General features: G+C 41.9%; 2 protein-coding genes across 2 annotated transcripts; both read left to right on the top strand.

Moving 5' to 3' along the window:
* Window positions 1-454: 454 nt before the first annotated feature.
* LOC104556868 (interleukin-8) lies at window positions 455-3,645 on the top strand. The gene is made up of 4 exons (XM_010200887.2): window positions 455-656; window positions 1,393-1,528; window positions 2,132-2,215; window positions 2,794-3,645. Exons 1-4 carry the CDS (start codon window positions 596-598, stop codon window positions 2,822-2,824), a joined length of 312 nt encoding a protein of 103 aa, XP_010199189.1. The 5' UTR covers window positions 455-595; the 3' UTR covers window positions 2,825-3,645.
* Window positions 3,646-18,169: 14,524 nt separating this feature from the next.
* Window positions 18,170-20,182, top strand: LOC133625167 (growth-regulated alpha protein-like). Its single transcript, XM_061993383.1, has 4 exons — window positions 18,170-18,436; window positions 18,565-18,691; window positions 18,764-18,847; window positions 19,073-20,182. The coding sequence occupies exons 1-4, from the start codon at window positions 18,367-18,369 to the stop codon at window positions 19,089-19,091; spliced, it is 300 nt and encodes a 99-aa protein (XP_061849367.1). The 5' UTR covers window positions 18,170-18,366; the 3' UTR covers window positions 19,092-20,182.
* Window positions 20,183-26,092: the final 5,910 nt, after the last annotated feature.

The raw sequence follows: 26,092 nt of genomic DNA, 5'->3' as shown, positions 1-26,092 counted from the left end.
AATAATGCTGAGTTAAAATCCTAGCCCCAGTGATTTTTGGTGATTGCTGGTGATTCCAGTACTGCACGATTTCTAATTCAGTGGCTTAAAATTAGGTAAGTAGAATCTATTGTCATAAACAGAGATAAAGATTTAAGTATGTGTGGCATCCCTACCAAGAATGGTCATTACCATTACCATGAAGAAAATAATAAAAAGTTACAACCAGAACTGAAACCTTCATAAAGTTATATTACTAAATAAGGGTAGGCATTACAAAAAGCATGAAACTTCCAAAAGTCTACAAAAGAAATTGGTATGCATGGCTATTATTTACATATTTGAATAAATTAATACAGTATGTAATTCTCAACAGAATAATTCCTCGTCGTGTAGCCAAGAGTTTCACAACTGTCATGTGACTCATTTTTACTGCATCTGGGAAATTCCTCTAACGCAATCTACAGGCTAGTAGAGCACCCACCGGGCACTAAACTGTATATAAGCAAGATGGATTGCCCAGATCAGGTATCAGACATCCTCTGGGACAAGAGAAGCCACTGCTCCACAGAACCAGACAGAGCTAAACAAGCCAGCAAAAAACTCCCATCTAATCATGAACGGCAAATTGGTGGCTGTCCTGGCTCTCTTCCTGATTTCAGCAGCTATGTCTCAAGGTCAGTAAATCCCTCCTGTGGCTGTAGTATTGTCTAGGCATCAACTAAGATACTGGTCTTTGCAGAGAGATAGCTTTATATCTGTTTCAGCAAATTAATTTCCTTTGAGAGATTTCAGCAACTTCTCAGTCAGAAAGCTACCGCATAGCTCTTGTACTGAAGAGTTACTGACATCTTGTGGGAAAAAGTTTAAGGATATAACTTAAATTTGCTTTGTTTCTACGGTTCACTGAAGCATATGCAGCTAGAGACAGGATCTTCTTCTTAAGTGTTTGAATGTTTCTCTCCCTTCTCACATAGTTTACAATCTCATATGTTTTACTTAATGATCATACTGCCTCAAACAAGTAATATACAGCTGGGAACGGAGAATGAACAATATGAACATAAAAGCATAGATAAGCTTCAAATTAACAAAGAAATCTAGAGCTGAACTTTCTGTATAGCTGCCCATTTGTAGATCCACGTATTAAAACGTGACTAACTAAACAACGTGGCCAGTACAAGTAACCATAAAATATGTGGGTTTAGTTTAAAAATATGTTTAGTTTTAGATGTACTTGGGTATCAGCTTCTCTGAAACAAACAGGCAACTGATCTGTGCACCATGAGGAATTAGGCAGCTTGGACAAATGCAGTATTTTACTTGATAATGTTGTTAAAATAGAGAAATCACGTCCAATATAGTGATGGTAAAACCGCATCTCAAACCACTATCTTCCTTTTGTGTGTGCAGGTATGACCCTGGCAAGGATGGCAACTGAGCTCCGGTGCCAGTGTGTAGCCACTCATTCAAAGTTCATCCCTCCTAAATCCATTCAAGATGTCAAGCTGACACAGAGTGGCCCCCACTGCAAGAATGTTGAAGTCATGTAAGTAGCTCTGCAAGACCCTCCCTCGTCTTCACATCCCCTCTGTTGCTGCTGCCACTGCAAGGGCTTTTGCGTTTCATGACAAATACAATAGGTACAGGCTGACACGAGGTAGTCAGTTCTTGAATCACAAGGTAGCACCATAGTTTAAATCCTGCATTTATTAGGCAGGCAAAACTATCATTAAAATACTCTGTGTCGGTCTCAGAGAGAAAAATTAAGTTCCCACAAGCAGATTTAGAGAAACAGCAAAACTAATCTGGTCTTGAATAGCACAGAGGAGGGACAAAAATGTTTAAATCCTTATACAGCTAAAGCACCTTTTCACTCCTGGAAGTTCAATCATTGTATATGAAAGCTTTACTAATGCAAACAAATTCAAACCAAGTACCCACATATATTGAGAAAGACTTTTGGGAATGTGTGACTGCAATGGTTTTCATCTCCTCATCTGTAAAACACATATAACAAAACGGCCAAGTCTAACCTAGAGTAGCTGGGATAAATTTATACTAACTAATCTAAAAATGCAACATCAGATTCTGTGAGTAAAGCCAATCCATGTGGTGGTTTCCTGACTTTTCTTTACCCCTTGTTTTGCAGAGCTACTCTGAAGGACGGCAGAGAGGTGTGCTTGGAGCCCACTGCTCCCTGGGTGCAGTTGATCATAAAGGCAATTTTGGCCAAGTAAGTCCCATTCCCTCTCAATTTGCGCAGTTGACTGGTGGTAAATCTCTCAAAAAAAGCCAGTTTGTAGGATTTCTTAGTGATACTTTCCATCTTCTCTTAATTGGATTTAAAGAACATGAGAAATTGCTGCTTAATTCTAGAATTAGTCTTAGTTTTTCTGACTCTGCTGCAAGGTCCTTGTTCAAGCCGATACATCACCTCTAAACTTTTGGGTATTGGCAACTGTCTGAAGGGAGAGGAACACAGTTTGTTTCTCTTTTAAAGATGAGGCTTTAAAAAATTCATCTTCCCCTTACTTACAGTAGCATATGTCAAGAATTGGTATTTCCAAGTTATGAATTTCTTGATGCAAGTAAATGCAGAAACTCATGCTGCAAAAGTTTCTTAGCAAGTTGCCAAATATAGACACACTAGGATTTCAGTAATTGCTTTTGAAACATCTTTATTCTCCCTGTGCCTCAAGATAACACATAGAGTTGGTAGCAGACCTCTCATCCTTAACTGCACAATGCTAAGCAATGACAACTGTTCTTGAACCTTCTTTTAAGTATTCTCCTTTCCTCTTCTCTTAACAGAGCCCAACTCAATTCTGACTCGCCACTCTAAGAAACATCAGGATGGAAAAAACCTGAGAACTGCTCCTGCTCCTCCATGGAGAGAAACATTTGGGAAAAGACTCGTTCAGCCAGTGTACCATGTTCCACCTCATGTGCCAGTGTTACTGTGTTAACTATGGATTGCTTTATTTATTTATTTATTTATTTGACTGCATCTATTTAAGAAAGTCTTTCAAAATGGTCAGTGTAAGCTGTGGGACATGATGTTCATTGACACTGAAGACACTGAATAGGAAAAGTGGTTTACTAAAGGAAATGAAGAACCCTTGGCAGCCACTTCAGGCAAAGACAACTAGTTAAGTGCAATGTACTTACAGTATAGCTTATTTACACTAAGCCTTACTATTTTGCCATTCCACCAGCAAACTGGTAATTCCTCCTACTCCCCTGGAGTCTGCTAGTATGTTGTGTCAACAGCAGCTTTCTGAACCACAGTCAGCCTGGGGTTAGACTGTGAACTGTGATTTCTGACTTGAAGAATCTAGCCTGCCAAATCTGTAACACAATAGATTTGGTATTTATTTATTGTGAATGCCATGGTACTTATTTATAAATGTTTTTATTGAGTAGTTTCTATGCCAGTGATAAAATTATGATAATTTATTTAAGTTCTACTGGATTTTCCATTCCTGCTATTGATTTCTTCTGAGATATTCACAATCTCATTGCTCTGTACAAGGACATGGTTGTATGTCTTATTAGCTAGTCCATCAGCTAATGGAAAAAATGCATCTTACATATACAGAATTTGCTTGTGAGAGAGTATTTATTCTTAACAATATATTATTAAATGTTTTCTTAAAAAAACCACATTTGTTATCTGTTTGTTGTTTTACATTTTCATTTGCTTTATTTTGGGAACAATCTGCTCCATTTTTGCTACCTCAGGCTGATTTCTGGAACTAAATTTTTTAGGACATGATGCCATAACTCACCCTGTATAGTAACCTTTCATTACTGAATGCAATTCCAAACCCCTACAGTCAAGTAGTATGCTCCTCTCCTCAAGCTATTCCCAGTCCTTGAGGACTAGTAGGCTGTAGAGGAAGGCTCCTTATTTACCTATCTTGCAGATATATGAATTTTACCCTCCGATGCCTAAATACTGCCAGTTCAGATCAGCCTCAGTCGTAAATCTTTATCACAGAATCACAGAATTACAAAATCATAGAAGGCAGGGATTGGAAGGGACTTCTAAAGATCACTTGGTCCAATCCCCTCCTAAAGCAGGTTCACCTCAATCAGTGTGCACAGGAACCCATCCAGGTTTGGAAATCTCCAGAGAAGGAGACATCACAACCTCTCTGGGCAGTCTGTGCCAGGGCTCTCTCACACTTACAGAGAACAAGTTTTTTCCTTGTGTTTAACTGGAACTTTTTGTGTTTCAGCTTTTGTCCAGTACCCCTAGTCCTTTCACTGGATACTACAGAAAAAAGTGTCATCCCATCCTCTTGACATTCACTCTTTAGGTATTTATAAGTGTTCATGACATCCACCCTCACTCTTTTCTAGGCTCAACAGCCCAATGTCCCATGGCCTTTCCTCATAGGAAAGATGCCTATCATCTTGGTGACCCTGCACCGGACTCTCTCTAGAAATTCCCCATCTCTCTTGAGATGGGGGAGCCCAGAACTGGACACAGTATTACAGATGAAGCCTTACCAGGGCAGAATATACTCTTCTTAATATATCCCAGAATGCTATTGGCCTTCTTGGTCACAAGGGCATATTGCTGGCTCATGTTCAGTCTATTGTCAACCAGGACTCCCAGGTCTCTCTCTGCAGAGATGCTCTCCAGCAGATGAATCCCCAGCCTGTACTGATGCATGGGGTTGTTCCTTCCCAGGTGCAGGACTCTGCTCTTGCCCTTGTTGAATCTCATGAGGTTTCTGTGTGCCTAATTCTCAAGCTGATTTTCACGGTTTAGGCCCATCTAGGAACAAAAAACCACAATCAGCCACTTGGTCACTCCTCCTGCTCCTGACAGGATGGGGAAAAGTACTAAGGGCCTTTGGAACCTCCTAAGGACAGAGAAGGCTCACTCACTACTTATGGTCCCAGGCAAAACAAATAGGAATAATCAACTTGGGGAAGAAAATCAAACTTAATTTAACCTGCCATCAACCAAAAATATAACAAAAACCTCCCACCCAACGAAAACCAATACAGAGTAGGGCAACCAGCCTCTTTGAGATCCCATTCCCCCGACTTGTCCCCTCTTCCCAGGCTCAGACACATGATCCTGGTGTCTTTACCTCCTCCCTTCTTGAACGGCTCAGGGGGCAGTCAGTCCTTTCCCAATGGCTCCTGTCACTTGTCTCTCCTCAAGGCAGATGGACTCCTTGCTGGTCCTCTCTGCTCCAGTGCAGGGTGTCCCACAGGTCAGAAAGCTGTGCATGGGCCACTCTGATCTGTGTTCATCCCAAGGGCTTTAGCTCCTCTCCACTGGGGCCAGGGTCGGGGTCTGCAACACTCTGTCCCCAACATGGGGTTTCCAACACTCAAGTCCCTCTGGTACAGGGTCCTGTCAGAGTTAGTCCTGCCATTAGTCCTGCCATTAGTCCTGCCATTGCCCTCCATGAGTTGCAGTGAAACAGTTGCTCTCTTGCCATTGGCTGGTCTCTGGCCCAGTGTTGCTCCTCCTCCCTTCCTCCTCTTGACTGTGGAGTCCACAAGTTGCCTCCCTCTTGCCCAACCCTTTCATCTCCTCCTATGCACCACACAAAAGATTGGCCCAGCCAGGCCGGAGGTGGGATCCAAGCTGGGGAAAGTTTATGGGCACAGCACGGCAGCCCCCCCCTCTTGTTACCAAGCACCAGCGGCTCCATGCAAACCCATCACACTGGTCAAGATCTTGCTGAATGGCAGCATAGCCTTCTGCTCAGTCAGCTGCTCCTCCCAGTTTGGTGTCACCAGTGAACTTGATGAGGACACACTCCATCCCTTAATCAAAGTTGTTGATGAAGATATTGAACAAGACGCCCCAGAACCGATCCTTGTGGACCCTCACTGGCCACAGGCCCCCAGTTTGACTCTGCGTCACTGATCACCACTCTCTGGGTTCTGTCATTCAGACAGTTCTTGATCTACCTCATCATCCAGTCATCCAACTCCCAGTTCCTGAACGTTGCTATGAGACTATCATGGGAGAGGATGTCAAAAGCCTTGGTGAAGTCAAGATAGATGACATCAAATTAGACAGACATTATTACATCAAAAGGCTGATATTTGACTATTACAATGGGAATTTGTGACACTTACTTTGGGTACCCAAATATCAAGCATTTGCCCTTGTGTAAGAACTGCTTCTTACTCTGACTTCTGAAATGGGGAATGCTGAGTACATGATGCCTGTCTCTTTTAAAAGGCCCATCTGTTCCTGCTCACAATGCACAGGCATGATGCTTGGTCCCTTTGAGAGAGAAGTACTTATACCACATATGAACACCAAGGAAGGATTCTGGTAGATAAAATAGGATGCTTCATATTGTTATCACCACCTCCCCTGTCCTGCAGGGTCTGTTGAGAAGCACAGTTCTCGTAGTGTAATGCATCTTCCCATAGGAGTCCCAGAGCAGTTCATAAGGCAGTAATATAAAACATTGATGCTCAATAATTCTCTGAAATCATCTGCAAAGGTGGCCCAATGAAAGCCAGCAACATGTTGGTCATCTTCAGGAAAGGAACTGAGAATAAGAGAGAGCACAGGCTTAAAGCATATTGCTTTTAGCTAGTGCATCCCTATTGATTTGAGCCATATACACTCTTCACAGAATCACAGAATCCTAAGGGTGGGAAGGGACCTCGAAAGATCATCTAGTCCAACCCTCCTGCCAGAGCAGGACCTCCTAGAGTAGGTCACACAAGAACTTGTCCAGGTGGGTTTTGAAAGTCTCCAGAGGACACTCCACAGCCCACCTGGGCAGCCTGTTCCAGTGCTCCCTCATCTGAACAGTGAAGAAGTTTTTCCTTATGTTTCTTTGGAATCTCTTATGTTCCAGCTTGTACCCATTGCCCCTTGTCCTATCATTGCACATTACTGAGAACAGCCTGGGTCCATTCTCCTGACACCTGCCCTTTACATACTTGTAAACATTAATGAGGTCACCCCTCAATCTCCTCTTCCCTCAGCCTTTCATCATAAGGGAGATGCTTCACTCCCTTCAACATCTTGGTGGCCCTGCACTGAACTCTCTCCAGCAGCTCCTTGTCCTTCTTCAACTAAGGAGCCCAGAACTGGACACTTTGCCTATGATCTAGACAGTGTTAAAACAGCAGAAAGATTTTTGTCAAGTAAATTTGTGCTCATAAAATGAGATATCTTTGGCTTGCCTCTTCTTGAAGACTCTTCACAGTAAGATGGATGCCAGTCCTCTCCTCAGCCCATACTATCTTGGCATCAGTTTGAGATGTTTACCCACTTGAACTCTAAACATGTGCCCTGTGGCCCTCCAGTTATCAGGGTATATAGAAGCCACAGGAGGAAACTACATCCCTTTAAAACATGTAGACTATTTTAGTAAGTATATTTGTGTGTGCGTGCACGTCTATGTAACAAACCAGAAGAGTCAGGACAATTGCACCACAATGAAATGAAAGACCGAGATTTCACTGCAGCTAACTACATTTCCTTGTCCATCTGCTCCTTTTACCAACTTCATGTAAGCTTCTTCTCTCCTTTTATTTAGCATCTTTATTTCTACAATCTTGTCAGAAGGCCATTCCACATTACAGTCACCATGTGTAATCGCCATCTTCCACTAATTTCTCTACTGCCTTCCTTGCAATTAAATGTAGCAGAGGCGTCTGTCCTCAGCTATTTTCTTGATTGCTTACTTTGTCTCCCTTCCAAATCTCTTTCACTTCCTTTTTACACCACCAGTTTCAGTTTGGGGGCAAGATGACAGCAGCAACAGCCCAACAACTAAGCAAGGAACTTGTGTAATTTCTTCATCTTCAAACTCCCCCTCCCATGCCTGGTTGCTGTAGTTCCAGTCTTATATCAAGAGCCTTTTCAATCATGAGCTGTAATTTGTTTCCTTGAGTTTCAATGTCGCTATTCTTATTATAATGAAAGTGTATTTCTCTGTAATGTATAAATGCTGCAAACCACAGAGGAAGTCATTGAAACAAATACTGGAAAGTCCCTAACAAATACTTTTAACTCTTCCTTACAAGAACAGAAAATACAAACACTGATTTGTCTGTGCTGAATATTGACTAAAACAAACATCCTGGTTATAGATCAGGTGACAAATGTATTATCCATGCTTTACTTGCTTTAGTTTATGGTTTGCTTCCCATTCTGGAAATGATTGCATTTCTCATGTTGTTATCACAGAACCCGGGAAAATCCCTGGAATATTACACATAGCTCAGGCTGGGAATTGCAGACTTGTTTCAAGCATTGCATTGTTTATAACAAAATACTATGAGTGGCTGCACAGGAAATGTCTCCTTTGGAAACTATACAGGCTACTACAGACACATGTGGGTCGTCAAACAGGCATTTTGGTTTTGTGCGCAACAGTGAAACAAGAATTTTGCCACCCAGAACAATAAGCCTGAGATCTCTGTTGCTGAAAAATGTGAAAATTTTAATATAATCTGCAGCTAATTATTTTTAATAATAATTACTAGTGCCAATTGAACTTCACTATTTCTGTGGATTTTTAGAGATACCATGATAGAAGATACTACGCATGGAAGAATCTAGAAGGTAGGCTGAGAGTCTAAGCATTTTTTCGAAATTACAACAGGAATAAGCTGCTTTCCTGTAGTGAGATCTAATGCTTAGCAAGAGTTTAAGTGCAAACTCTGTACTATCACAGCTGCGTATCTACAGTAATGCATTTTCCCCAAACCCATCATACTTTTGGCCTGCTCAGCATCTTATGACAATGACTTTTACTATTTAATCACATACTATAGAAGTACATGCTCCAGTTTGCTTTCAACATGAGATGTCGTATTTCCTTTTTCTTCCCAATTCCTTTCTAAACACTTCCTAAAACTGAAGATGCCTTTTTGACTGCCATAAGACATTGTACAAGCATTCCTTGAGGAACAAGTTGTAGTAGTAAGTGAAGGTGGGGGTATGGGGTGTGAAATGGCTTTGAAGAAAACAGATGGAAGGAATTAGAATCAAAAGAAAGTGAGACTATGAAATCCAAGATGTGGAGAAGGGTAAAAATAAGCCAAGATGCTCTAAAACAGAGCTTGGAAGTTTTCAAAAGAAAACTACAAAATGTGTGCAGTTAGAGGTGAGAACACTTTTTTTGGAACAGCAAACACTAAACTTCTGGTGTGAGGGAAATGGAGCAGAAATTAAGGAGGGGATGGGCAAACCTTCCTCTCCAAACTATGGGGTGGGGGAGTGGGGTGTAAATTTTCATTTAATCTAGAAATCAACAGAACTAAATTACTGTTCAGAGATGCCATAATTTAAAATAATTTAAAAAATAACTTGCACCACACAAACAATCAATGAGAAGGGGATTTCCACTAGAAGAGAAATTTGCAGCTATATAAAATGTCCAAGTCTCCACAGAAGTCCAGAGAAGATATTTGATAGGTTTCTCATCCTGTTACACTAGACAACTTAGGAAATTGCTTTTATTGCAAAACTATTCTACCGGTTGAGTGAAAAATGAAAATGGTCAACTAATGGGTTTACTCAGCAGTTTTACTGATATAAACAGGTCCTGACCTGAATCACTCATGTTTCCAAATTTATATCACATCAGACGTAGATGCTAATGCCCACAGCTAGGAACAGTGTTAATTAAACAATCTAAAACCCAAGTCTAAAGTTTCCTCCACATAATAATTGCATCCTCCACAAGCTTCTAGAAGTTAATAACTTTTTTGTTACTTTTTTACATACCAAAAAAATCCCCTTTGTGGTCAGGTTAAACCATACTTTCTTGCGTCAAAATGCTGAGACAATCTCCCAACAAGGTACAAACTGCAATGCTATGATCTCAGTATTATTTACAAATACAAGCACAATCACAGTAATGGTAGTACCTTGCCTAAGTAGCACTGCTGTGCTAACTGCTTCACAAAACCATCTGGCATTGACCCTCCAAAAGGTTATGCTGCTAGGACAGTAGCAGATGGCCCTGTAAGGTAATTTGTCAGACCTGGGGATCTAGGTGGCAAAACAAGCATCACGAGTTCCCCATCAACCTCAACAGTCCATCCTTATGTACATATTCGTATTTAAAACAGCTCAGCTACTCTTACTCAAAACTAAGTGCTGTTCATGTGGGTATCAGATCTTTGTGCAAAAGACCCTTGATCACTCAACAAAAACAAAGAAAAAGTGAGTGACTTGTCAAGAGATCTGATACTCTGAAAGCTTTACGTTTGAATTATCAGTAACTATTAATAAATGCACAGCAATCCAGACTGGTTCATGGCTGAAAACACCAGACATTCCCAGCAGCAGACCAGTAATCAAGCCAATAAAAATACATTTGCTGACTCACTGAATTCCTGTTGTAAAAATTCTATCCACTCTTCACTTTCTACTAATTCCTTTTCCAGAAAGTTAAGACAGGCGGAGCCCCTGTGTCCTCAGGCTCCTATAGTGACAGGCTGCACTAATGCCTGTTTCTCTCTTGCTCCCCTCTATGTTTTCTCTGTTTGATTCTTCACCTCTCACAGCAGACCGTCATTCCACAAAACAGAAGCAATTTGCCTAAGCACTGTTCACCATGAACACAACTGTGATAAAAAGAGAGCCAAAGCCAAAGAACACAGGCATTGTTGTAGCTGGTTCATATTGAACACTGTAGCTTCAGTCAGTCACTCCTGGTTAAACTTAACACCAAAGGGGAAAAAAAATGGGGATCTGCATACCCAAATCTTTCACAGAAGTCAGCAGGAGAGTAGATTGAGTAAGCAGCTTGGGAAAGAGCTGGAAATCTACCTGCACATACTTGAACTGTTGGCAAGCCAAATGCTATAGAATAATTTCCTTGTTGAAAAATTCTCTCAACATTATTTCTATTTGGAGGAAAGGCTGAAGGAGAGCATGTAAATGTGTTTCGATACTAAAATTACTATTAAAAGAAACAGAACAAGGAGCAAACAGGTAATGCTGGATCAATATGGCCTACAAGAGTGAGTTCTCAGTGAGAAGTATTGAGTATGGTTTGATTCAAATGTGTCATGAATACAAGCCAGGGCCATCCAGTTAGGAAGTGTGCTGATGGAACAGCTCTCCATGAGAAAAATGAGCATCCCAACAAACTGCAAATGTTCACTAGAAAGCAATGACTTTTTTTCAAATCCAAGCACATATTCAAATGCTAATTGTAAACTGTTTATTTAAATTAAATTAGGCTGATCTCACAGCAAAACAGTACTTGGAGATAAGCAAAATTATTCTTTTCGGTTGTTGTCCTTATCAATTTAATTTTATGGGAATTATGACTATTTAGAAGAAAATCAAAGGTAAAAAAGGTGAATTTTCAGCAAATCACAAGTTTCTTTTTTCAGTAGCCTATTTTCTAAAGAATCCCTCTAGCTTACAGACTCTTCTACTCTCTCTGCGTACTTCTGACAAGAGCAATTTTGAAGTGGCAATTTTAAAAAAGAAAAAGAGTGTGCTCACATTTGTTGGCATAATTTTTTTCATGATCTCCTTGATTGTTCTGGTACCCTGTGTGTACTGAGGCTATTTGAAGTCAAGCAATCTGTATTTTTTTTAAAGATAGGTAAATAAAAGCTAATGGGGAAGAAAATCACTGACAGTAACCTCAGTGGTGATCACAATTATAAAAAATGTCATTGATGTTTTTCCTCCGAGCACCTTCTTTCCTACACACTTACCTTTAACAAGCTGAAATGATGACTTCTCCCTCTTGGTGATTTGTATGTTGTTTGCTTAATGGAGAATTAAGCAAATGTATCAATATCATTTTTCCTTCCTTTCAACCGAAGAGCACGCATTTTTTTCTTGCCAGGAACAACGGAAGCAACTCTACTAGAGTACAAACATGCTGAAGAATGAACTAGCATGTAACACTCTCAAAGTGCTTTAGGAAAGTTTTCCCCAAGATGATAACTTTATAAGCCAAGTATGACTTCTTCATTTTTTCCTTCATTGCAACAAAACCAATGAAAGCAACATAGAGGATTAAAGTGTGAGTGTCATAAAAGAAGACTTTGAAAATTATTCCAATGAGTGTTCCTATTTCCATGTGGTCACCAGTCTTGTGTCACTGCTTTCTCAACTGATGTCATCACTTAAACCGAAAGATCACAACTATCCAAAGCACATTCTCAAAAATTACTCAGCTCCACTGCACCTGAAAATTTTCATGGATTGAAATTGGCTTAACCCATGTTTGAGGTAAGATTTTTTGTTGTTTTGGGTTGGGTTTTTTAATTGAGTGAACAGTTCATCTTTTAATTCAGTGAATACTTCATCTTTTAATTGTGTGAAGAGTTCGTTTTTTAAGAAACTCATATTTGCTTTAACTCCAACTATTTGCAGATAGAACATTTTTTTATGTGTTTCTATTGACACAGATCATTTCCTAGTTGAGGGAAATCTTTGCTATCAGGCTTAAAGGACCTAATTTTTTTCCCTTGACTAAGTCACACCAGTGGAAAGACCTTCAATTATTAGAGGATGTGGTTTAGTATGCCTGTACAAGGCACTGGCCGAGTATAAGTCCTGCTGTCAGGTGCTGTAGCTAGATACACAAGCAGCAGCAGCTAGCTGCATATTCAGTATAATTATACCTGAATTAATGTTCAAGCTGTAGAATCAAAGTCTGCCTCAACAATTAGACAACCTGCCTGTCTCTGGCAGACAAGCCACAGCAAGAGACCTATTCAATCTTCTGAACAGAGTTGCTTCTGACATTTTTACAGATCAAGGGTAAAAACCTGCAGGAAGTTGTAATATGCAGAGCATTTTCAGAGGCTGCTAAGGCCAAGAGGAGCTCTTCATGCCTTACTGAAGGCATGTGATAACCTCAAAGACTTATCAACTGAACAGCTATGTTCCTTCCAACTCCACAGGAGGTGGAAGGAGTCACTCAGTTGTAATCTTGATCTAGGATCATGCCTGTCACTAAAAAGCCTAAGGCTTCTTTCCCCTCAGTGAGGCTAGGAAAAAATTGCTCCTATTCTCAAAAGCCCTTATAGGTTAGGTATAAAACACCTAAACCTGTCAGTCCACCTGCAGCTAGTCAATTTATGTGCTTTTTTAAACTGTTGTATGTCCAGGAGACACAAAAAGTAAGGTCACAGTGTGGCAGTAATTACAATCCCATTAGCTATCTCAGAAAAGGTAAGTTGGCACTTGAAACTGAAAAATGGAGAAATTATTCCCAAACTTACTTTTCCTACAGTAATGCTTCAGTAATACAAACACATTCCTTTGCAGCTATTAACTGTGTTTGTCCATCCTCTTACAGCCACCAATGAGCACATGTAAAGGAGAACCTCTAACTCTGTTGAAGGGAAAAAGATAAGATTCTAGAGTGTTCAAATCAGGTGAAGAACCAGGAAGACAGACAAGAAAATGATGATCATCATCTGCTATATGCAAAGAATTAATATGTCAAAAGGTTTTTAAAAATGAATACACAACAGTGTGTGATGTGTGCCACGATGCAGTTAAGATCATGATACAAACTGAATAACAGGATGCTCATATTTCTTACATATTCAGGTATTATTCACAAGAAAATATGGACTGGAAACAGTTCAAAACTAGAGAAACAATGAAGGAACTTCAAGGATATGAAACATCTTTTGCACAAAACTGCAGAATAATATTGAAATTTGGCTACAACCTTCAGCAAATCTTCACAGAGATAGAAAAGCCACAGTATTGTCTTTCTGAGAGTAGGATGATTATGTTTGTATGTTATGAAGGAGCTGTATCCACAGGAGGGTCATAGCCACTAGGCAATAGCAACCTACCATAGCTAGGGAACACTATGAAGCAGAGTATTGGTAAAGAAAAAGGGTAACATAATAATTAAGCTAAGAGGGGCATAAGCAGTCCATACTCTCTAACTGTAGACACTGGCAGGCAGCAGTGACTTGACACTTTTCTAGCTCTCTTATAAATAATAATTAATTTGTAATAAAAGCACAGGAGGAAACACTAAACTTGTTAGGAGACACTCCCACCCTTTCCGAGATTGCCCATGATAAATGGTTTCTAGGCAATGTTGAAAGTCACCTAAACCTTGCATCTGGGACATACTCTCCTAATTCATTTTTGTGCTGTTAGGCAAAGTCTTCACTTGTTGAAATGAAAGAGGCGTTGTCGCTAGTTGGTTGTTTTTCAGCTTTTCTGGGCCTGCTGCCCGTGAACGTGTGCTCTCACTACAAATACCAAGCCAAATACCTGTTGTGGAAAGGCAAGCAGCCAAAGTGTGCAACAAAGCAACAGAATCACTCCTGAATTGAGTGAATTAACAAGTGGATAACATAAAGATTAAATCATGAGATTAGTAATACTCTGCATGCATTTTCTTAGGGCTTGCCTAAGCTGAGACAGCTTTTGATGCTCCAGAAACCCTGTGGCTCATGCTATAGACACAGTAGCTCCTACCAAAGAACCTAAGGTGGGTAGCTTCAATGGTAACCTTCATGAGGCAAAAAAGAGCAGTTTGGTGAGTTCTGTCATAGTTACACTTACATCACCACTCACAATAATTAATTTAAACTTAACTCAAGTACATTTGTACCACCTGCAGAAAATGTATGATGGACTTATCTAAAATAAGAGATACAGGAGCAGATAGGGGGAACTTAAGCTTTCTATATTCTGGCTGATGCGATGCTATCTGTTCTGTCTTTTCCCAACTCAAAAGGAAATGTGCCAAAAGCAGTGAGAGGAGATGGAGCAAAAGGAAGAATCTAGGAGAGTTCATCTATAGCTCAGCCTTTTGCTGCTATCATCTCAACTGAAGAGAGTCTACTCAAATTCACACGGACAGCAGCTATAAGAGATCTGCAAATTTACTTAGGCAGATGATCTTGCCTTCTGAAATACTGCCAGAGATACCCATTTCCCTTATGCCAGGTCTATTTGCACCAGTACTGTCTCACAGAATCACTCTCTGTAATGCCCACTGCACCTCAGAATGATCACGAGCCCTCTGACTATTGCTCATCTCAGCACACGCTTCTGCTGGAGACCTGATGGCCAAGTTTCACACATTGCTGCTTTGTGTCCAAAACAGACTCACGCTTCACCCCTAGAGACTTCTGGAATTTCCTCAGCAGTAACCACTGTGGAATGAGTCTGAGAGTTCAGATATTGTGAAAAGTCATCCAAGCATAAAATCAAGCACTACCACGTAACTGTCCTTACTCATGTGTACTGTACAAGAATAACACATAATCTGACGCTATGTGAGTGATAATTTCTTACTCAACAGATCTGCTCTCCACATTTATTCAGAGCTGGATCTGCTACTGATAGTTTCAGTGACCTGTGCTGGATTATCTGTGCATCATCCTAACTGTTTATTTTCTCAGTTTGATATAGTTGGGCAAATTCTTCTTCCTGGTAATACAGTTTAAGCCTCAGTTTTGATATTCAGCTTGTGAGCGCCACGTATAGGAGAAAGCTAATTTTGGATGCACAGAGGTCTATGACAGTGGAATAGGGTGCCTGATTCCCATAAATTATGGTCACTCAAGGATGTGTGTGTTCCTATCAACATAGCAATGCACATATGCAAGCAAGATCTGTGTTCATTAGTGTTATCCTGCAAAGAACATGGAACTTCCCTGGGCAGCCACGCCACGAACTCACAGGGCAGCGCTTGTGGTGCTATAGCCTGAAGGGAATGGTGACTTCATCCCTAAGATCTCAAGGGATCTCAAGCAACCCCAGGCCAGTTTTCTAACATTTCTGGTTAGTGGTTGCCCCTAAGCACCTGTGGGCAATTGTCCATTCTTAACAGCTGTGTTTCTTACAGTTTTCTTAAGGAATCTCTCTAGTTTCCAAGGAAAGCATGTCCCTGCTTCTCTGGCTCCAACTTCTTATCCTATCTACTCTCAAACACACCACAATACTCACCTACTACTACTGTTACTACTTAGAAGGCTGCAAAAATAAAAGCCTGGAACGGCACCTCTGCTATACAGTTCCGTCTTGAAGATGGAAGCACAAGTTATATGATGCATCAGCTCTATGTGCAATTTCATATACACATTACTGGAGAATACATTTTCATTAAAAACAATTAGTTTTCAACTAAAAAAAGACAGATGGCATAAGGGTCCCCAGAAAGTAATGGGCCCAGATGTGAGGATGTATGCTTCTTCTAATATACTCAATTTAACATCCTCTGGACTCCCACACAACCTCTGCATCATGGACAGCAGCTAGACAAGAGACAGCACAGGAGGCAGCAATCTCCAAGCTATGCACTGGCCGCACAAAGGAACATCTGGACTGGCCAGATGGCAAGGTGGAAATAGCAGGGCTTTTGCTGCAGATTTTCCCTCAGTGGCAGTGCTGGCTTGGTGCTCTTCCTCCCTGCAGCTCTCCACTATCTTGTACCAAGTTGGTTGACAGCCCTTCATAACCCTTTGTCAAATCTTTCTGAAGCTGGCGAAATGATACAAACTTTACTGGCAGGGTGAAATGGGGAGAGGGGGGGAAATGACAGAGCAGGGCAGAGAGATGTCTTCATCATGTAATTTCCTTTTAAGACCAAGACACAAGCCAACAGCTTTTAAGGATATCATACCATACCAAATGACAATTGGAAAGGGGTGAAAATTAGTCATTAGCCATTTCCTGATTGCATGGGGCAATCGCCATTTGCTTATGACATTCAATCTTCCCTCATAGCTGATCTCGTGAGAGACTAAACCAGCAGTGATGTGAAAGCTCAGGAGTAAGAGTCTCTGTGTACTACCAGGTTGCCACCTAATTTGTCTATTTGCAAGGACTGATTTGCATGCTACATTTTACCTGTTCTGAGTACTGACTTTGGTTCTTTTCAGAGAGTAAAACTTCTAATGAAATTACTGTACTATGACCCTTGCAATTTCAAAATCACCTTACTTTGCAGTCCATCTTGGCAACCCTACCAGTATGGTTTTACCTACGATTAATTCCTATTCTGTCCTTTTAATATTTTATTTTGATGAGTACTTGCCTTATATCTAAAAAAAAAGAGTAAATATAATTGAAATACTTTAGTTGCAAGAAGTTGTGTCTGTGTTGACAATCTTCTTATAAGGAAACAATGTCATTTTTCTCCTGAAAATCAAGTTAAGCCAGTTTAAAGCAGTCACTATAACATGTTTGGTTTCAGGTCATTCTAGTAATGATTCATGAGAAGATCTTCACAAACCAGGACTGTTTCATTGAAATTTGACTGGTATTATCCGATTTTGCATTAGTTAGATGTATATTCTACAGTAAAGAAATTTTTATTAAATAAATAAAGACTAGAAAATTTCAGGAGGAATAAGATCTAAGAACACAGTTGCAAACCTTAAATTCCTGCATAGCTGTAGAAATGTCATAAATCAAAGCAACATGTGACACATGCTATCAAAAGACAGATCTAGACACCTTAGGGATACACAAAATGTTCAAGTTGTTGGGGCAAAACACATGACAGTCTGACCCAGGAACAACTTGATTTACTGATCTCCACTCATGTTCATAAGTACCTGTGGAAGAGAATAAAAGGATTGACTGCAAAAAAAATAAAAGGATGCGTAAAATCATATTTCATACAAAAACTCATTTTAAAAGTGCTTTGAAATTGCATAATTAATCTAAATCTACATGTAAATAAGGCTCAGAAAAATTGCATATCATTTTCTGTAAAAGCTCCCAGATAACTTTTTTTCTGCTTTATAATATAATGTAGCAAAATGCCTTGACAGTCATGAAGACTATTGACCTATTGGTGCAGAGTGGAACAGAAGACTTGTACTAGTGTAGTGTAGATATGAAAATTTCAGTGTCCCCTGGTTGCAAGTAGAACAGATTTGCAGGCAGGTGAAGAAAGGGGTGTTCAGAGGACCAACTCCCACTGGGTAAGAGCACACAGTTGCACAGTGTTAGCCAGCAAGGTGGGCTTCAGAGCCCAAACTCTCCTTTGACTCTACACCCTGCACCAAGACTTATTCCCGCACAAAAGAGCCTCAGCTCCCTACAGAGAATGGTCTGAGTCTCCTCAAGGCCCCGCACAGACCCTGAGCAGACCGGGAGGACTGTGCTGTATCACCTTTCCTCCTCCCCTGTACCTGAAAAGCCACTGTGCCTCGAGCCTCTCTGGGCAGGGAGCAGCCCCTTCCCTCTGTCCCGCTCCTTCAGCACCCGGCGGTGGAACGGGGACCGCCGTCCCACCTGGCCCGGGGCAAAGGAGGTAGGTGGGGAGTCCGGCCAGGCACAACCCCTGGCTCCGCTCCGCGCCCGGGAAAATACCCGACAGCTCCCGGTGAGGGATAAAAGCTCCAGCAGACAAGGGGCCGCACACTGCTCCCGCAGCACCTCCACCGCCAGCACCGGCCATGAGTCCGCACCTCCGCCTCCCCCTGCTCCTCCTCCTCCTCCTGGCCGCCGCCGCCGCTCGCTGCCGGGGTAAGCGCCTGCGGGTTCTGCCGGCGGGCTGAGCCGGGGCACCCAGCCGTCTGCGGCCGGGGGCCGGCGGGGGTCGGGGCGGGCCGGGGCCCCGCAGCCGGGGCTCAGGCGACGCGTCCCGCTGCCAGGGGCGCCGCTGGCCGGGGAGCTGCGTTGCCGCTGCGTGCGGGCCGTCTCCGACGTGATCCCGCCGCGACGCCTGGCCCGCCTGGAGCTCGTCGCCGAGGGGCCACACTGCGCCGTGCCCGAGGTCATGTAAGTGCCCGGCCCCCTCCCGGCCCCAGGTCCTGGCCTGGCTCCGGCCTCACTCCCTGCCTCGCCCCACAGAGCCACGACGAAGCAGGGACAGACGGTCTGCCTGAGCCCCTCCGCACCCTGGGTCAAGCTTCTCCTCGCCAAGCTCCTCAGCAGGTACCTGCCGGGACTAGGGGCAGCCCCGGTCTCCGCCGCGGGGATGTCCCGGGACGGAGCAGGGAGGCTGTGGCTGCAGCCCTGGCAGCAGCACAGGCACAGACCCCCCGGGTAAAGCGGGGGCAGCCTCTTCCACCTGCCTCGCATCCTGCTTCCTAGCGGGCTGCAGGCCACGGGTATTGGCAGGCAGTGCTGATGGCTGTCCTCTCGGCTGTTCACTTTCAGCTCAATGCAGAAGAACTGAAGGGGGAAGGACGTCGCTGGAGGTGGGATGGCACGGAGCCTGAGGCTTCAGGAGCTTCCTTATGTTGAAACACAATGTGTTTGAGTTCCAACTGTTTATTTGGATCTTTATTTAATGTAATTATATCTGTCTATTTAAATATTGCAAGTACTGTGTAAGATGTATCTTTAATTTGGACATTGTCTGAAAAGCACAACTTTAAATGCTGTACTAATTTACTTTCCTTAAAGTCATGCTTTTTGGGAGGCTGTGCAGAAGAAAAGATACAGAAAATATCCTGAATTCTTTCACAGGAAAAAAATTGCCTGGTCATCAGCAAACCACTGATGAGGCTTCAACATCAGCATGAAGTGCGTTTCCATGCTACACGCCTTTGTAAGGCCTTGTGTAACTCACAGAAACATTTACTTTACACAGCAGCCCTGAGCAGAGAAGCGAACTGCCGCCTCCCAAGCCATGTCTTTATTTTGTTTTGTACCACCTGGGAAACAGCTCAGCCTGCTGTGCCAGAGCCAAAGGTAGCTCTGCAATGCCAGGTCAGCAGCAACTTTCAGTTCCCTTCTTGTGCCAGAAGACCCTGTTCAGCCAGCACTGCTTACCTAGTGCATTTGCATTTTGAGGGAGCTGATGGATTTTGCTCTTTGCAACCTTAGACATGTGATGTCTTTCTTTGTATGGCATAATGTCATAATTTATATGAAGTTTTAAGTGAACATGCTGCTAGTTACTCCTTTTAGAATTGTGTAGATGCAGTTTCCTGTGCTCTTCATATTTCTGTCCAGCAGAAAAATAAAAAGGGGGATCTAAACCACTTTGAAATACCAGCCTTTATATGTCATCATGGTGAGACCATGTGATTTCTATTAATCTTCTCATTTTCCAAAATATTGAAGAAACTCTCATAATTACATATGTACAATTACTGTGGAGAGGTATCATGAAACATCCAGGATAACTGTCACATGTTCCTGTAACTCAAACAGAAGATTTGTCCTCATGTTTTTATTCCTATACATGTTTCCTGGTTAAGAAATTTTCCCTTCTAACTTACGGAGTGTTGCTTTTAAAAAAAATAAATATTTATATATGCTTTTCTGGTGTGTGTTTCCATGTGTTAACACAAAAGACAGATCTTAAAATGTCAAATCTTGTCAGTATAGTTCATGGCAAGTACAAGCTGCGCCCATCAACATTCTTTCACCACTCTGAAACTATACTCCTCAGCATTCCTTTGCCTCAAGGGGAGCTCTGGGCGCAAAGCAGCAGGACAGAGCTGCTTTTACTTGGTCCTACTTGTAGGGAAATGAAATTATTTGGGAAGCTGATGTGAAAAGCCCCATGGCTCCATTTTCCTCTTTCCCACACACTCCCCTTGTACCAATTTCTGGTTCCTTTGGTAATAAAGAAAAGGATGGGTTTCATACAGCCCAGTGGCTTAGACTTCTTAGTAAGGTTACAATAAAACATTTTACCCTTCCCCTCTCTTGCTGTGCTTGAAATGAGCCAGTGCTGCCACTTGTAGAGGCTAGGAAGAAACCCTAATGTTTTGGCAGATCTGTTGGATGCCAAGGGCAGGGAGTGAGTTGGAGCTGGTTTGGATTGAATGAAGCCAGCAAACTGCAATCTGGATGGCATGAAGGTCGGATAATGTAACTGCATCACAGTAACAGACTGACACTAGTTTAAATATGAAGGTGTCTGTCTGGGAGTTCTCCAGCTTGAGTCTTTTCTTTCTGTCTATTGACACACCTCTGTCACTTCACCTGCTGCAAAGGAGAAACACTGTTTTCATGTATTTTTCTAACATATCCTCCATGAAAATGCAGTGGGAGGTAGCAGGCTGTGGGTACTGCAAGGCTAACGCTACCTGTTTCAGAACTGATTAGTCTGTTGCTAATTTGTTCCTCAGCCAAACTCTTCTAAGTAAATACTGGTCATGCTGATACCTGTAATGGCTTCAGAAGTTAATTTCCAGCCTCTGTGGAAAACATGAGCAGGTTGGACATTCTCCATAATAAGACAGAAATCATTGTGAATATGGAGTTTGAAGCACTTGCACTGCAAATTTGCTAGCTGATCCAGTAACAAATCCACCCTGCGACATGCAATCAGAGTCATGCAAATGTACTACAATATCTGTTGTTTGCAACACCTAACATTGCCTTTCCTGGTTCATACTGGTTGTTGTGACTCAGCTGTGGAAGTCTTTCTTTGGGAAGAATTATCCCTTTGGTCCACACTTGCACAGTGCCTAGGACTGAGGCCCCCATCCCTGTTTGGGACATGTATGCTCTGCCTTAACACAAATCCAGCTATAAGGCTATATCTCCAAGCAAATTCTGCTTCTGCAATAGGGAAGAAAGGCCAGCTCCTCTCATACTTACACCAGTCCAAAAAGGCCGCAGATCAGAAGGTTCACAAAAAATAAGCAGACTTCTAAAGCTGTTTGTCAGAGCAAAAAAAGAGATGTGGCTGCCCCAGCACACTCTCTTACCTTTGGAATCCTCTGGCTACTGGGGCACTTCTTGGTGGCCAGAGGAGGCTGTGAAGGACAAAGGGAAGGGAGAGCACAAGTTTGACAGTGGTTCTCAACTCATTTTGAGAGTGGCAGCAGGATTTCAGCATTTTTGTCCTCATCTGAGTATCTTTCTTTCCACCTTAACACCACTCCACCACCATCTCCTCAGAAAACACGTATTTAAACAGGCCCGTAATGGCTAGATGTCCTTTTCATACTACCCCTGCTACATGTCTGTAGCTACCACAGACAATATGAGGATTTTCTGTCTGCATGGCTTTTTGCAAATATGATTACTTGATTTGGATGACTGCCTGGGAGTGGAACAGTAATGAAATTCAGTTCCACATCTGTTTGGCAGCATCTAGTCTGGTTTTCTTAGTAAATAAAGTCAATTGTGTGATGAAGCTGCCTTGACTGTTTTGTATTCCTCTGTTCCCCTGGCAACTTCTGCATGTTTGCCATTTTCAAAGTATTAGGATCAAAGACATTCTTTTTTCTAGAAGTTTTCTGAAAGTGTACAGGTAGCTGTAGAAATTGCCATTGTGCTCCCACTGAGGGAACGACTGCAGAGTAATCAAATAACACTTTCGTAACACACTAAAGAACCAAAGACAGAGGGAGAAAAAGAAGTTACAAGTGTCTTAATTGGGGAAAGTTCCTGTTTTGGATTGTGTACCTCATCACATATGAGGGAATCCAATCCCAAAACTCAAGTTCATTGAAATCCAGTTTCATCAGTTCTGCTACTTGTTCGCTCAAAGCAGATTTATCATCCATTGCAATAATTCTCACCTGATGGGAGCAAGGATCAGTCTACCATGTGACTGTCAAGGAGAAGTTAATGTCACTGGGCTTTCCTTCAATTTCCTAGAAATATCTTCCATTCAAAGTGGCAGGATAAGCTGTGTAGATTGCACATTTTCCTTATGTTATGATACATGTTCTTGTTCTCTGTCATCTGACAGACCTCTTGATACACTAACCTCATCCCAGATGAATGCTTTTCAAGTTACTCCTTCTCCTTGAGCATCCTTGATTCATACACAATGGTGTAAGAAAATTAGCTGATTTGCCTCCTCTTAGCCCTGCTTCCAGGAGGAACCAATGCAAGAGGAGAGCATGCCTACCAGTCAACTTCACTTTTCTCTCAACAGTAACTAATAATCAAGTGTGACCAACTGGTTGTGTCAATTAGAAAAGGGAGGGGAATCTCCCCATAGCCGGAAAAGCCTGGCCAGAAGGTTGGTCTGATCCTGTTTGCAAAATTCATCTAATTGCCCAGGGCGTAATCTTTGACAGAGTTCATTCCTTTAGGATGATCCTCAATTATTTTCCTCTTCACTTTGTTAAGAATAATATCTAAAAGTGAGGATCACAAAGAATCAGAGTCATTTGGGTTAGAAAAGAATTTTAAGCTCATTGTGTCCAACTGTTCCCACAGCACTGCCATAGCCACTACTAAACCATGTCTCACAGCCCCACAGCTACATGACTTTGGAATCCCTCAAGGGATGAGGACTCCACTACTTCCCCAGGCAGCTGCCTGTTCCAGTGGTTGACAATCCTTCGGGGAAGAGATTTTTCCTAATATTTATCATTTAATCTGCCTTCATTAATGATTATTGTATTAATTCCAGTACAAAGGAATAGCAGCAGGACATTCTGAGCACTAGTGCAAACAGCACAACAGAGTAAATGATGCACATATGACTTTTTATTGCCTTTTTTTCTAAAACGTGGTCCTGATAATATTGCTTTGAGTGCACGCAGACAGAGCTAGATGAGTAGGGTTAGCCTAGCACATCTTAAAGGAAATGACTGAGCAATGTTCCTGGACAGATGAGACATTTCTTTCAGTCTTCATACATCTAAAGTTTCCTCTTGCTCTGTTGGTATGGTGGGTATTTGCACAAGACATTCCCAAAACTTTTACTTGGTCAGGCCAGCTGTTGAGGAGTTTTGATATGTCAGAGAATGAAGACATTCTACCCCATCAATAAATGTTCTTGTGAATGTCAAACAAAATGGTTAATCATATCACAGGAAAATGACTGAGCAAATAGGCTTCGTCAACAAGTCACATTTGCTGATGGAAGAGTATTTCCTTTCTGCATAGTGAAGCAATCTCAGAGCTTCTTCATCTCTTTCTGTAAGCGAGTTTCTGCTTCCCTGACACATCATTATTTTATTGTTATGAGCTGCTCAACACTCAGATGTCCCTTTAAAAGGAATATACCTGAACAGCTTATCTGCTGGATTAATGCTGAATCATGTTATCATTCACACTGAGGCCAGTCAGTGGCAAATGAATGCACGTGAATGAATTTTTCCTAGTTGAAAAACAATAAACCAGATTGCTTTTGAAAGCTGTATCAGCACAGGGACATGGTGCTAGGCCAGTAGATTTTCTAAGCCCTAAACAAATTAAGTGCCAAAACCCACAAAGACCAGTTCTCCAGATTTCAAACACAACTGTTCCACTAAAAAGATGGAAACTTTTCCAGTTCACAAGAAGCATAGTTTTACTTGAAAGTAGCGTGTTGGTTTTTTTAAGACCCTATCAATTAACTGTTACGAAATCTCCCACTGGAGACAAGAAATGCTAGGAAGTGCTTTCCAGCTGTTTGAGAAGGCAGAGGAAAGTAATGTCATTCCAGATCCTGTTGATGAAGTTGACAGTTTGAAGCCCACGGGACAGAAGATCCACTGCAGAGTTTCTCACCGCACGGGGAGTTTGTCACTACTGTTTTACTACTTACACGTTTTAAATGCCAAACTAATGTAACCACTGATACTGCTATATATTTACTTTAGCTCAGTTTATTCCTGGTCACAAATTCCTTCTGAGAGATTTGGATTAGACTGAAGTAGTTATTCTAGTGAAATACACTTTGTTAATGAAGATTTCTACACGACACAAGGCATTGGCTACTCCAACAGAAAAATCCTTTTCCTCCATGAGATGTGACCTTAACATACCATCCACGGCAATTTTTTAAGAGTTCTGCCATTGCTGCCCTCCATGAATTGCTCAAAAAGGGGGTAAAACACAGGTCAGCCCCAATTGTTCTTCCATACCTAGTCTACTTAAAGTGACAACTGAAGTCAGGTATGAAAAGTCGGCTTCATCTAAGTTGCCATTGACGTCAGTGCAACAAAGACTTCATACAACAAATGAAGACTACCCTGAAATCCAAAACAACCTAGTTCAGAACCAGGCTGCTATTGCGCTAGTGCTTTCCAAAGCAGAAAATCTGTTCACACAGAACATTGCCACAACAAGAAAAACAAACTCATAGCATAGGAAAGCTTTTCCCAAATAAACAAAAGCCAGCACAGACTGCCCTATCTTATAAACAGACACAAGCCAGGAAATTTTAGTTTATGTAAGGAGTGGGGCAGGGAGGAATCTTAAATATGGAGAGAAAAAAGTCAGAAAACAGCTCTGATAGACTAGAGTTCTTACATTTTAAAGCTAACCCATGCCTCTATGATCTCTTTCCATCTGGCACACCTAGCATATGACTTCAGGTTCTACTCTGAATGGTTTTGTATTGGAGAAATAGGATTCTTGGCATGAAAATGTCATTTTCTTTTTGCACCTTGTAATGAAATTTCACAACAATAGGCCGGGTTGTATCTAGGTTTTGCTGTGGTGGAGCAAGGACCAGCATCCACGCCAGCATTTGATAGCTGGTGCTCACCTATCGAACTAGAACCTGTAGCTCTTTCAGAAGACTCATGAGCACAAGGCAGAAGGAAGGAACTACAGACAAGTAGGTACTTGGTATTTGCTCCCTACCCTTTGGCAGACCAAGCATGATGAGAAACAGGCACTTTAGAGAGTGATACAAACCACTCGATTACTTAAGCATTTACTTGCATTACTTTGGGCAGGATGGAAAAAACAAGAGAGTCAAGTGCCTCAAGGCTTCTAAGTCTGATGGACCTAGAGCAAATGTCCAAATCAGTGAGCCCACACTCTGGTCCAGAGGAGTGGCAAGGCAGTCAAATCAGTCAGCATGCAGGGAAACACCTGATGGACTAATTGCAAGCATGCAGTTATCTCTGTTCTCAGCTTCCCTCTTCCTGGGAATATTCTTCAATTAAACAGAGAGTTCATTTACGAGCTTGCAGATACTGCACTAATATCAAATTGGTTCTTTTGCTCCCCAGATCAACGAAAAAAACCCTTAACACAGTTATTATATCTTTATATAGATCCTAAGGTAAAAATTTTCATCACTCTTCACTGTCCTGGAAAGCACAACAGCAGGCCAAAGAAAAGTTGGAGAACTGAAATAAGGGAATGCATGATCTCCAAAGACTGGGAAGAAAGTGGGGTATGGCAATGGCACCTCTGGACTGAGTCTGCTGCTCAGAGGCATTCCCAGATCCTCCTGCAGGCCCGAAGCCTTGACATCTTTCCAGCTGGCTGAAGAGGGCCCCTATCACTCACTGCTTTGCAAAATGTTCATTG

This window comes from Colius striatus, chromosome 3, assembly GCF_028858725.1.
Source record: "Colius striatus isolate bColStr4 chromosome 3, bColStr4.1.hap1, whole genome shotgun sequence".
Lineage (NCBI taxonomy): Eukaryota > Metazoa > Chordata > Aves > Coliiformes > Coliidae > Colius > Colius striatus.
The sequence above is the reverse complement of the archived record's forward strand: the minus strand, read 5'-3'. Positions and strand labels throughout refer to the sequence as shown.